The sequence below is a fragment of the Tinamus guttatus genome, unplaced genomic scaffold, assembly GCF_059628265.1.
Source record: "Tinamus guttatus ecotype Peru unplaced genomic scaffold, ASM5962826v1 Tinamus_guttatus_pri_ptg000069l, whole genome shotgun sequence".
NCBI lineage: Eukaryota > Metazoa > Chordata > Aves > Tinamiformes > Tinamidae > Tinamus > Tinamus guttatus.
This window is the reverse complement of record NW_028288603.1, coordinates 675,715-690,082: the sequence shown is the minus strand read 5'-3', so window position 1 is coordinate 690,082 and position 14,368 is coordinate 675,715. Positions and strand designations below refer to the sequence as shown.

The following is a 14,368-nucleotide window of genomic DNA, read 5'->3' as shown; positions in this document are numbered from 1 at the left end:
TGGCAGCCAACGGGAACCAGCATTACATGAATGGCACCTCTTTGGCCAAAACCTGGGGTTTGAACTCGCTGAAGCCTTTAACAGAGCTCTCACGTGCTCCAAGGGAACAGGCCTGAGTCTCTAACACCTAGGCTGTAGTAGTTTTCCTTTCACATATCCAAAAATTTCAAAGCTTCAATAGTTCCAGGAAAAGTACAGATTTTCCTGAAACCTTCTGGACATTTCAGTGAGATCTGCAGCCAGAAACGTATGACTCTTGGACTGTTTTCACTTAATTTTTTATATCAGGATGGTAAGTTGCTCAAATCCAATGAGCTAGATTGCTCAGGAGAAATACTCTTCTAAGGAGGGCAACCCTATTCCCCTCTCTCCCGATCTGCTCCCACAAGCACTTTGAACAAGAGGGGTGTCTCCTACCATGGCAGACAGTGATGCAGAAGAAAATAGTTGTTTACTGATAGGAATAATACTCTGTGCAACGGTTAACCTTAACGTTAGTCAGGACATGGGGCAAATGAGAAGCGCAAGGGTAGAAATCACCTTCCATGGGCTTCGTAACGATTTCAACTCTTTTGCAGAAACTCTCTTACCCGAACAGCTGCATCCTTGCAATGGGAGAAGGCAGGAGAATTCAGCTATTGCTCTATCCCTTGCTTCTGAATCATGCTCCATCTATTTTCTCCTTGCATATGCTGCCCCGTCAAGAATTTATGTGCTTGAAAAAGCTGAGGATACATGAACCCTGTAGATCATATTCCCACCTAACATGCCTTGTACTGTAAAACCATACTGTGTTTGAATATAAATAACAATAAGGCACTTTCAAGTCAACAGATTTGCTGCCAGTTCTTTTTGGTTAGCTAGTAAGAAGAAGAAAAATAAAACAGTCTTATAAACTAAATAGTTTTCTTTGCATGGTCTGGTAAATGAAGCCATGAATAAGCTTTGCAGAACTGCTGCTACGGGAGTCTTGATTTTATTAATCAAAAACTATTAACATTTTTTCCTATGTAACTTTTTAATCTAGTCTAAATACTCAAATTGACTCATAACATCAAATATGAAAAATAACATAGGAATATAAGCCAGTTATTATTTAAAGATAACAAACTTAAACTCTAAGTATATAAATTAGAAAACTAATCAAATGATGCAGCTTCCCACAGAAGCAGCCAAAGCTAACGGAGTATACTACGTAGCAAGAAACAGTAACGCTTGTAAAGAGCATGTCTCATGAACTGTTCAAAGGGCAATCAACTACCAGTGAAAAACCAGTTGCTTTGTGGCCATCTATAGTGGCTAAGTCCAACTGAATCAATGAAAATCTTTTCACTGACTTCCCTGTGCTTTAAGTAAGGGTGCTAACTATAGAGAAGACCATCCTAGTACAAACACTTTCTAAATCATGTTTCTAAATAATAGAAATGGCAAGTACAACAAAGTCAATTATGTTATGTGGAGACTAAAGCACAGCAAACGGTACCTTCAGCTTCTCAGCATATCTGGCTAACCAAAACGAGAGAAATTATCAAACACTAACGGGGCTTTCTGCATTAATGCTTCCGTTATTCATAGTCCAGTGTTGCACTTTTATTGATAATTATTCATTCTGAAATTTTGGAATTCTACAGTGAATGACTTAAGTGCTTGCATTTTTAAAAGTAAAGTTATTTGTCTTAAAAGATTTCTGATCCATAGAACTGGGGGCTTAAGTTCTCCATAGGTCTAATATTTGAGTAAACACATCAACATTGAAGCTATTGTATAAACTAGTAGTACTTGTAGTAAAATTTTATAGCTTTATTTACAAAATAATTTTAAAAAGTGTCTTAATAGTTAATGGTTAATTTCAGTTCCAGGCTATAAACCAATTAAAACAAACGCTGGTAGGTTTATATTGACAAAGGTATTGTTTTTTTGGATTGGTCCACGGCAAAAAGCAACTTTTAGAGAGTACAAACTGTGTCCCCCACAAATTCTTGTATATTGTTTCCTTCATACTTGTTTTTCTGCCAGAATGAATACAAGTTACTCTGCACATTGGAGAATTTATGAATTCTAGGAATGCACACTTTAAAGTTGCAATTTATTGTTAAGTTAAACTGAATTTACTCTGACATTTCAAAATTCTTGAACCCTAAGAAAAATGTAATTTCTTAGAAAACAACTTGACTATATGAAGAAGTCAAATGAATATAATATTAACTCAGTATCAGGTGCTTCCAAAACAACCACAGAAATTACTCCTAAATTGCAACCACATGTAAGCAGAACACTGGACATCATTGGGTTAAATATTTATAAGGACAATCTCTCACACTGGTGAATCTTAACAACATACCTTTTCAAGGATTTTTTTTGAAGATTGCTTTTCTACTTTCAGAAAAAATATCTCTAATTTATGATTCTATTTTAACTAACAGAGCTAGTGTTGCTAATATGTGACATTGAGCTACTCAGCCATTTCGTTTAAAATAGTTAGAATAATTAACCAACCCTGGCAGACTTATTTAGCCATAGCATGCATAGGGGAAACTTTGTCTCATCACTGCAACATGCCAGTATTATTGAATGTTGATTTTAGAATGTATTATAATGCACTAATTCTTTTTAAATACCATGTGCCATCAAAAAACAATTTTTTATGAAGTAGTGACATTTTGATATGCAATTATAAAAATAAAAATATTGCAAATGTGTTAAAACTTGAGTTATTTGAATCTATGAATTTAAAAGAAACTCCTGATGCAAATAAAGTCAGAATAGATCTGTTCACAAAATACAGTACTGTAAGTCCTAAACCTGTAACAGTTTTCAGATGTGCTTAACCATATATATCGCACTCTGAAGTCAAAGGGACTACCAAAAGGACCCAAGCAAAACATATGCATCAGTCTTTATAGAATCAAGGTTTACACTGACATATTCTTAGCTACTCATTTTACTAGACTTGAAATAGCTATATGTGAAGTTTCTGGTTGTTTCCAAAGTACCTATTCTTTGATAGTCTTCCACATATTGTGTGTATGTATACACATGTGTACATATACATGCATATATGTGTACATATACCAACTCACCACCCTTTTAATCATTTCTAATAGCATCACCCTAGAAATATAGGATGATGTTCAAAAACGTAATTTTTGCTACTTACCTGTCTGTTACGTTCATCCATAATCCTTGTAATCTGAATCTTTTTTCTCCCCATAGTCCCCGTTTTTTTGTCTCTCCTTCTTCCTTAAAATTATGTATTTTTCCCTTCTCTTTTCTTCCTCTTTCCTGTTTCCTCAAAACAAGTCTCCTTCTTCAGCACTTGCACTACTCAGTTCACTGTCCTCTGCATCCGTCCCTGCTAAACACACAAAGGAAATCAAACGTTACCACAAAATTGATAACCAGATGAAAGTTACTATAGGGAGTTGACCAAGTATCCTAATTTTAACGTAGTGTACAAGTTAACTATAATAAATATTTACTCATTCTGTAGAGTACTGCATAGGAAAATATGTACAATGTTATTCAAAGCTTTCTTTTTATGAACAGCCACCCTTTCAAATCTTTCAAGAAATGAGTAAAAGTACTGAAATGCACATTGCACTTTAACAGATTTAGGTATCTCTAGTTTAAAGTATCGCTCACTGCACTTGTATGAAAAATTACTTAAATCAGAGAGCTAATGAACCTTTCCATACCTATGTATGCTAAGTAGGCCAGCTAATTCATTTCTGAAGGGAAAACAATCTTGTGTTTTGACAGCAGAGGTGACAATGCCCCTCATTATGCAAATAGGATGGACCTTTATGAAAGTGGTATTTGATGTATGAAAAACATCTGTGACTTGAAATCGCCAACCTTTAAACTTATTCTTTATTCCCACATACTTATTCCCACATACCCACATAAACTTATTCTTTATATAAACTACCCACATATTCAAGGTACTTCAAGAAAAAAAAAAGTTGTGCATTTTCCCTCATTTCATTTCCGAGTGAGTTCTGAGTCGTTCTGGTTGGTGATTTATAACTAGCAAACACATGTATCTTTCCTTATAAGAATTTTTTTGCACAAGAAACCAGGCTACACAGTGCAAAGTAATAAGGACAGATCATAAGTGAAGAATGCTTTGAACAAATATTGTTGTAGTTTTAGCAGTGAACTGATACTAGCTTCCTCAGCCTTATAATAATAGTTGAACTGCAAAACTAAGGACAGTTAGACACAACACAGAACAACAGATGCACTAAGCCCTCCCTAGTTCACAAAATGCCATATATCACAATTTTAAACATGTGCAAAATAATTTGAAGACAAGAAAGACTGTATAAAATACATGAAAATACATAAATGATGTTCAATTATACTAAAAGATGCTTACACTTTTCTGTTTTTAACTGTTTGACATATTTTTACATTTACATGTTTTGAACATAACAGGATAGAGCTTTTTTAAATACAGAAGAGAAAACCAATCTGAAAATCGCTTCAGATGATCTTAATTTTTGGCTCTATGTTGCATTTAAAAATACTTATTCGGTAACCAGAATTTAATAATTTTAAAGCAGACGCTGGCGTTTCCTTATTTAAGCTCATAGTCTCGCAAACAACCTGCTCAATTCCCACAATATGTTATGTAACACTAAGCTGATGTCCTGGCCATTTAATCCATTATTTGGCTCTGATTCAAAGCTACTGAGGTAGAAAAGCTGGGCTTCACTCATTCTGCTCTTCAATTGTCTCTTGATTTTCTTTGCATATATCAAACTTCAAGATGCTCAGTGTGTTATCACCTAAGAAAAAATGAGTTAACAAATAAACAATTGGCTGGAGAATTTTAGAGCCAGCCAGCATGATACAATTCAATTTTTAGGTAAAAGATAATAGGTAAAAGGTATAATATGCCCTACCTTTCTGTACATGAATGTCTCTTTATACCCCCTTACTGTGCTGCAGGATAGGGCATACAACGGGGAGCAATTTGTATTGTAAGCATTATAAAGTGTAAAGATTGCAATTTTTTTTGCTGCTTTTCCACCATTTGAAAACAGTTCGGCAAGTTTTCACTGCTTAATAAGCCAGAATTGAACAGCTCTTGTCCATATTTATCATAAAAATAAAAGTGCACAATGTTGTATAAATATGTTTATTCTTTTATTCTTTTTATTCTTCTTAATTTATTTCAAAGTTTATGTAAAGTTTTTTTTTTTTTTTTTTCCCCAAACAGTGCTAGGAGACAGTCTTATCTTATATTCCGTGTTGACAAACAAAACCCAGGCTATTTTTAGAAGCAGTCTTAAATTCCTCTGAACTGTGTCTCTTTCCTGTTTTTTCTATAGTCTTACCTCTGCTACAGAGAGCAAGTTAGAACAGTGTTTCCCATGCACATGCAGGACCCCAAGGAGCCTAACAGGCTTTCTCTGTAACAGTAAGCCAATAGCTAATCCACAGAAAACGCGTATAGAACAATTTCCTTTCCTTTCATTGAGCTGGAGCCCATGGCACTATCGGCTTACAGCACTATGCCTGCCTAAGCTCTTATTCACTTGAAGGTGGAAGGTCAGGGTGGGCAGATTAGAGCAGTGGTGACAGGGTTAGCACGGATGAGAGCTGCTTTGCAGATCACGATTGTGCTGCTGAATGAGTACAGAAAAAAAAAATCACTGAATACTGAGAAAAAAAAACTTTCAGGAAGGGCACACGCAAATGTTAGTGGAGCAGCAATATGGTGAGTCCCTCCCACACAGTTATTCACTTCCACGTTTAAGACACACACAGCGGTTTCTACATTCCAGGCTTCAAGCAACAAAAACTTTTATAGGCAGTTCAGAGTCAGAACACTTAATTCCTATGCTGTATACAAAATTATAGTAAACTAAGCCATGCAACCCTTGATGAGCTGAATTTTATTCTTCATTACCTGCAGCAATGCATTAAGTACACTAATTTTACCCTAAGTAGGAAAATGGAGGAGCAGGAAAATAAAGGTGAGAGAGCAATGATTATTTTGTCATTGAATGTTATCGTACAACCTGAGAAAAGCTGAAAGAGAAAAAAATGAATGAGAAAAAAATCCCAACATATAGTTTGTGAAGAAACGTAATTCTACTTTTGAGAGGCAGCAAGTTACCTTTTCTTGAATTCATTGATAAAAAAATAGCGCTCTCATTTGGTTTTGGCTTACTACTCTTAACTTCAAATAAAAACAATTCCGTTTGTCAAGCAAATTTATTTCCTTTTTTATAATTTCTGCTATTTTTACTGCCTCTAGAAACAAAGTGGAAATGCTGTAGCACTCTATATCTGTCTTACTATTTATACATGTATACTCAGAGCACCACAGGCGGCTTTGTGTCCTTACTTCATATGTGTTTGTTTACATTCTGCTCATGTCACTATCGGGGAGAGACACCCATGTTCATACATAGAAATGTAGAGTCCAACTGATCTCAAATCAATGGGGTTTGGAGGGGTGAATCATGACATCTGATTCAAGGGTGATAACCCTTGGGGACGCACAACTTCAGAGTCAACCAGATTGTAAAGAGTCATGGGCAAATCTCCATGGCTGCTTTAGGTCTTCAGCACTGCTCCCAGTACTTCTGAAAGTTCTTGCAGGATTAAAGATTACAAGATTAAGCATTTAGTGTTCCTGTTAACTGTTTGATCTGTAGTGCAAAAACACAAATAAAGCACCCTAGCTAGAAAAGTTGAAAGTGCTACAAAACTTAAATAATACTGCAGGCTTTCATTATGCAAGAGAAGCTAAAAAGGAACTTAAAATAATTCCAGAAGCTTTGTTGAAAAGCTTTCCACATGAAAGAGACCTTCCAACATAATGACATGGTTACATGTAAACAATTTGCATTTAAAGAAATACATAGTTACATGCTCTGATGTTACCATCTTCAGCATTTTTTTTTTTTTTACAAACCCAAACATTGCAAAAACAACCATCCGTCCAAAAAGAAAAGAGGAAAAAAAAAAAAAAAAAAGAGTCAAGCTGCTTACAAAAAGAGGAACCTCACTTTTGGCGGGCTTCTGTGCACTATATGATTTGGCAGAGGCAGAGCAAGCTGACAGGACACAGACCTAGAGGAAGGGACAGACAAATGTGCGAGGGCCGCAGCCAGCCCAGGGCTCCTGCCCTGCTCCCACAGGCGCACACACATGCGTGTGCGCGAGACCCTGGCCCCCACGCATGCACACACACCCGTGTGCGCGCACACACGCTCCCTCTGCAGCACACAAGACTCTCCACAGAATGGCCGGAAACACGCACGGAGCGCTCGGGGAAGGACATGATGTCAGCAACCGCGAACAATAAAAGGTGTAAAGGTGCTTCCTTCCCTAAACTGTTCCAGAAGTGCAAAATGGGAACCAAAACTCTCCACTTCCTTCTCTAAGCAGAACCGTCTGAAGCTGCTCTGCTCCAACGGCCCAGACAGAGAGCTCTTTGAACGAGTCACACCAGGGGCAAGAAGGAGTAGCAAAACAGAAGAGCCTAAATATTTTATTTCTAAACAAGAAGGTGACCAGAGCTAAATGAAGTTAAAATGTGCTGAGGATTAGTGTGTTCGTGGTTGCTTTACAAAAGAAACAAACTCACCATAAAGATGTCTCTGTCCCATTAGGCAGCTTGTACTCTAAGTGAATTAGGTGGATCCAAATTAAAGAATCAAATCGACCCTTTTTAATTTTGAAATTTAAGGGACGAAACAAAAAATGAAGTCCCAATTCTCTTATCAATCTTATCTTGAAAAAGAAAACTCATTCCAAAGATCACCAAAATCAGTGCAAGCCTTTCTGCTCACTCCAAAGGATTTTGCATCTGATTCTAAAGGAAAAAACAAATGTACAAAACACTAAATCAGTTCAATGGAAAAATGGCCACAAAAATCTGTAACAGGGCCATGAAAATCTACACTAGGTCATATGCTTTCAAGTAAAATTGTCACTGAAACATTACCTGCAAAAGCCCTAGCTGATGATGTGCCATACAGAGACAAAAATGGCCACAGTAAAGAGAGAAACAGGCAACCTGCATCAAATAAAGATCCATCAGTTCAGGTCTGCCAGTCGAGGCTAGATAAAGTTGCAATAAACACAGAAAAAGGTGAAAGTAACATTCATCTCTGCTATTATCACCCTGAAACAGCTGACATTACATTCAAGATAAAAGTGGTCCTTTGCCTTCAACTCGGTTTCGCTGCTTGGTCACTATACAGGACGCAGCTTAGACCATTAACAGAGATTTTATGGGAAAATTATGTATGTCACCGCCACAGCAATACATGAGTAATGCAAAAAGGGCACAACATACAGGATAGCTATGCAGGCAGAAAGCCATGCAACGAATGAATCTGAGTCAGCACAGGGGTTCGAACATCTGTCTGCAACGCTCTGATTTAAAAATTAAACATAACCTACATGTATGTGTTTTGATTTTATGGCCAGGCAGCCATAGTAAAAGATGTGGATAAGAGCTCATTTTATTGTCTTTAATTTAACTCTCAAGGTTTCATGCATTTTGCTACAGGAAGTATAAAACAAAAATTTAACCCATCAGCATTATAATATAACAGATGGACTACCACAGACTAACAGAATTTGTCAAACTGGAAAAGGCTGAATATCAAGAAAGCATTTGTAATCTTTAGGTACTGAATTTTATTAATTTTAAACAAACTCCAGTAAAACTTATTTTGGAAAAGTAACATTCTGTACCTGCTTATTTGCAGAGCTCATTTAATTTATAACAGAGAGATAAATTCAACGGCAATAAAACTGAGCATTAAGCTAAGAGAATTCATGCACAACCTACAAAAAAGTCTCTGCATTTAAATCATTTGTTTAATGTTTTAAAGAAAATTTTAATAATTTGATCTGAATTATTATTTCACCAATTTTACTACTGGTTTTCAAAATATCTGTGAATTTGTAAGATTCTGCCCCCAAACTGGTATATCCTGGCTTTTTTTTTTTTTTTGGTAAGGGAGAGCAGAATGTCTGTATTTTTAACACTCAGCTTAAGCAGATACAGTTTACTTGTTTTTCTCATTGACTGCATCCCTACTATGTTTATAATGTAGCAATAAATTTCAGAAAATTCCTGTCTTTCTTTATCTCAGATGTGTTTTTTTTCTCCTTTTTGTTTTCTTTTTTCCAGACGAGAAGAGGACCAATTCACTGTTTTCTTAATCAATACTGTTATTTGTACGGATTAAGAGGAAGAGGCATGAGAAGATCTAGCATTGTGAAATTGGTGTTATTTGAACTTCTAAAACTAATGGGAAGGATATTTTCACCTCCTGAGAATCAGACAAGTAAAGTACAGTACCAAATTATGTCAAAGCAAGGACCTAAGCCAAGCAAGGCTGTTTCACTTGCTGCTGCTTTGCAATGCTTTCCTCTGAAGTTTGTTTGCACAAACAGAACACCATTTCCAACGTCGCTGCTACTTCCAAATAGCAGCCTTACTATCATCATACACCAGCTTCTGAAAAGAGGGATTGCCCCCCAATTCGCACGCTCCCCCCCCCCCCCCCCCACACACACACACACTAGGAATTTATAGCCTGCAGGCGCTTAGCAATTTAAGCTGCTGCATGCGCTTAACCAGTTTGAGCTGATCCCTGACTAAAAGAAAAGGAGCAAGTTCAGCTTACCTTCCAGCTGATGGGAGTTGTCTATCAGGCCAATCACGAAGGGCTTTCAGACCCCACAGAGATATTATACTAACTCTGGCTTTGCTGATAAAGATCCATTAAAAGAGGCCAAAGGCCTTCGGAGGGACTGTGGAATTTGCCACAGTTGGTGAGTCATTCCTTGCAGTGGTGCACCAAAAGAGGAAGCAACCTCTAGAAATCTCGATAGAAACTGATTGCCTAGAGCCCAGTAAGGTCAGATATGTGCCTGCTATGCTTGATGAAGAAAGGAAGACTTGGCTAGTTTAGAACATTTCTGAAGATTTAGATGAAGAAGGGTATTTGATTCTCTAAGCAAAGAAGTCAAGCAGTAAAACATCTTTTAGGGGAAACAATGGAGTGAAATGTTAGTATACTAAAAAAATGTGCCCATGAAAAGTCGACTTTAAATCTAGCACAATGAACAGGTATACCCATCACCTGCTTTAAAAAATAGAAAGCAAATAGCCTGGGCGACACAGTTTACGGGCTCAGGCTTAGGCTTGTGCTGCACCTATGGTAGTTAGACAGACATAAGGGGAGTCTGACAAATAAATATGGAATAGGATACTTGAAATGCCTGGGAGACTGGCTCAAGCAAAACACTTCATTGAATCAGACAAGCTAATAATACAAGGGAATAAGGGATTGAAAACTGAATCACCTAATTGGTCTGAAATGGAGACAGTGACTAGGAATGTGAACCTATCTGAAAATGGAGTAGGGAAACTGGACCGCTGGAATTTCAGCTAGGAGTCTGGGTAGTTTTGAGCTAATAATTGGATTAGATTTCATTATAGCTAATAGCTGTGTAATAAATGTCAGGAAAGGCATTTTACAAATTCAGTCTGTCATTTAATGGGCTGGAGGAGAAAGGGAACCATCTCAATGGTCAACAGAGTATGATTTAGCATTTATTCTGCTCAGAAAGACTTTTGGAATGACTTTGGTCTTGGCCTAGCTATATTTAAAAACGTATTTCAGACATGGTAAGATACTAGTGCTTGTAGCCTGCAAGTGGTGTTGCACACAGATACAGAGGACTTTGGAAACTGTTGGCTTATTATGGGAAATGTCTAAGATGTCTAGAGTTAAGTCATTGCACCACCTGAAAGCAGCTTCTGGCAGTGGTTAAATCTAGGCTTGCAGATGTGTTACTAGCACTCATATGTAAGGAAGTCTGTGGTCAGGATCATGAATCCCCACAACGGCTTTTAAAACTCAGGAATCCTGAGGGGGGAATTCCAAGTGTGACTAGAAAAAAATGCTGCAATGGAAATTAAAATCACAGTTTGAACCTGGGCACAATGTCTGGTAATGCTGATACCAGTGGCTGACAGCTTTAGATTCTATTCTATTCAAGTAAATAGAGATTGTTGATCAAAATGATTCCTTTTTATCATGAAAGAGGCTTGATTACCTTCCTCTTATAATTTACTGGAGTGCAAGTAAACTTGCATTTCCAATTAGACATGAAAGCTTGAGATGGCAGTCTCAAAACAATCAATCCTAGAGCAAAAGACAGACATAGCTGGAGAAGAGAAATTAATTTGGGGGAAAGCAGGTAATGCTGCCAATCAGTTCTACACAGACTATGTGTCCTTATGATTCATGCAGCGTATTCCAAGGCAATGGTATCCCCAGGACCCTCCCTTTTCTCACTCGCTGGGCACCATACTCATGTCTTGGTGGGAAACACACTATGTGTAGTAACAAATACTGAGTTCTACTATTGTAAGATTATGTTATATTATTACTTCGTCTTTGTAAGGAAGAAATAGATTTATATTGTAGGAACTCAGTAATCTTTTTTTAAAAAATACCAAACACATTTGCAAATTACATATTTCAGGAAGATTTTAGAATTTAAAATTTTAGGAATTTTTGTGGCGTAATTCAGCAGGACCAAGCATAAAAACAAACCCAAGTCTCCAAAATACTGAGCAGGTAAGTGCCTGTGCACTGTGTTTGGTTCAAGGACTAAGCTGAAAATTAGAAAGGAATGTCCAAGGAAGTAGGATAGGGACAGAATTCAGGATGGAACAACCTTAAAATTGGGAACATAAACATAGAAATTAAGAAACAGAACATCTGAGTGCCTCATTAAAAAAAATGTGCGGGCAGGTTCAACAGAGACATCATGATGAGAGCTGACAAAAGTAAGCCCTTCCAATGTGATCAAACTGAAAATGACAAAAATTGTCAAGGAAAAACTTGGATGCAAATAAAATTGTTGGGGATTGGTGATGGAAATACATATTGACATAAAAACTGTATGTCTAAAATTGTATGATTTATTTTTTCTGACTGCCAATGTTGCTTATGGTGTTGCCATTCTAAGGTCTGCTGGAGTAATGGCTGGAAGAGAAAATAAGATACAGGAGGTCAGGTTACTTCTGATGAGCATAACTTCTATGCTGGCACGGATGTTTGAATAAAAGGTAGCCCAGAACTTTTTGGGGTACTGCATTATGGAGGTTTGTCATTTGTGACCATGAAAAAGAAGTGTAAAATTGATAGAAATTGTGAGAGTGCTTGACTAAAAATAATACTGGGAAGAGAGCCCTGAAGTAAAGCTAGAAGAGAAAAACAGTTTTTGAGCTCATAAAGAGGGGGACTCAGATTGGGACCTCTATGTTAATACTTAGTATTGCACATGAATTAATGCTTGTGTCTTATTATATTCAGAGAAAAAAACATTTTTGTACAAAAAATGGTATTAAAAATGTATCAGTGTCTCTAGCCTGTTCTCCTACCCTGAGAAACAAGTTGCAGCACCCTTAATTTGGCTAGCCCTTAAAGCCAAAAGGGGGCAATAGTTCTTAAGAATCTGACCTGACACAGGTGCTGGCTGCACAGTTCAGCATCAAGTCCGGAAACTAAAGCAAACAAATGTGAAAGCCTTCCAACAGATATTTTGGAGACATAGAAATTCCTCAAAATATGACCAAATCTTTGGAAATCCATGGAGATCGTGAAACCTGCAAGGTACCATTTTGTCATGTTTAATAGCAAATAGTTGTATTATCCTTTCCAGACTTGAAAAATTTGATTCAGAATGAATCAATTATTATTAATGTGTCAGGCCTTTATTTATTTTGTTTTAGTGTTTACTTTTTTGCAGCAATACCCTTTATTCTATATGACTCATCCAGACATCCACAGCAATCACTGACATGTCAAAGATGGACTGACTCTCAGCTAGATATAATTTTAAATTCAGATAATGCCACTGATTTCTATGAACATACTCCTTCATACTAATGCAAACCTGAGAACAGATCCATCACTAGCACTGAAAGAGAAGTCAGACAAGCTTTGAGGGCAGAGGGAATATTGAATATAGATTAAGTGAGCTGGAAGAAATAAATGGTCTTTTGGGTGCACAAGCCCTTCTCTGGATCCAAAGTGTACCCAAAATCTTTTTTTTTTTTTTTTTTCCCAGCTACAGAGGCTAGTCTAATAAATTATATCACCTCTCCCCAGAAACCTTTTTGTGTTTATGCCACTAGACCATTTCAGCTACACCAATACTATGACAGAAAAGGACTCTGGCTTTACCACAGCATTTACCACCTAAATGCCTAACTTTCATATAAGTATATATATTAGCTTTCTAAAACAAACCACGAATACATCCTTCTCCTGGCAATCAGTTCATAGAGAGGAATGATCATATACCAAGATGTTCTGCTTCTCTCTTCTCTTGAATACCCAAATCTAGATTCATACTCTTTTCCTTTTAATTCCTGACCTTCCCAGAAATGCCAAGAGTTAAATATAGTCGCTCGGAAATGGAGACGGCACAACATGGCGGAGAGCTGCCGAGCCATTAACTGTTCGTTCATTCAGTGTAAATGTTAATATGATAAATATGAGTATAAAAACTATGGCTCTCCCTGAACTCACTGCTTGCCCGGAGAGAGCTGCAGGCTTAAAATGAAAAAAAAAAAAAAAAAAAAAAAAGAAAAAAGAAAAAAAAGCGGAGGGGCAAGGGAAATATATCAATCTTTCCAATGACCATGACAGCTGAAAAGTCTACATTAATGCTTCTATTCCCATTTAGGCATTTTTTTCCCAAGGACAAAAGGAGATGAAATCTATGTCAGGTACATAATAAGGCTAATAAAAAAAACGAAAACACCTGCATTTCGCTAAATAGGGGTGAGGAACTGCCTTTCTCTGTGAAACATGTCTTTTTCTAATGACAAAGCTCAGAAATTAGGACAGGTTGCTGCTTTTAAATATACAGTTTATACACACTTTAAATAGCAATGCATGCACTCAGAATTTATCTATTCAAAAAAAAAACAAAAACAAAAATAAAAGGATACTGGCATGTATATGTATATATGTATATGCATATATCTCCACATATAAAGCAATATTGTGATTACAAAGTTTTGATACCCCTTTTAAGCCACAGGATAGAAGGTATTCCTTGCATGTATAGTATGTGTCAGGTGTATCATTTTGCACATTCAGGATGAGGTATCCATCACAAGGTCCAGGCTACAGGACCACAAAGTGCCCTTCCACATTTGCTGGTGCCATGTTTGCACCATTGCTCGCTTGCCAAAACTGCTTACTTCTCCCTCCAAGCTAGATCTTGACAAGAGGTATCACTGTGTGCTCCGAGATCCAAATAACTCCCCACTGCTTTGGAACTGGAAAAGACACTCAAG

General features: G+C 37.0%; 1 protein-coding gene across 9 annotated transcripts in view; it reads right to left on the bottom strand.

The window, feature by feature from the left end:
- The window catches only part of LOC104577015 (myocyte-specific enhancer factor 2C), a 116,749-nt gene that overhangs the window by 68,061 nt on the left and 34,320 nt on the right, over positions 1-14,368 (bottom strand). For 7 of the 9 annotated variants that reach the window (XM_088519744.1, XM_088519743.1, XM_088519741.1 and 4 more), the window contains exon 2: positions 3,158-3,355. In XM_088519744.1, coding sequence (XP_088375870.1) covers positions 3,158-3,211 — 54 coding nt within the window. In that variant the 5' untranslated portion in view covers positions 3,212-3,355. Of the gene's footprint in view, positions 1-590; positions 703-3,157; positions 3,356-14,368 lie in introns of those variants that run through there. The other 2 variants (XM_088519740.1, XM_088519742.1) reach the window with 2 other exon arrangements.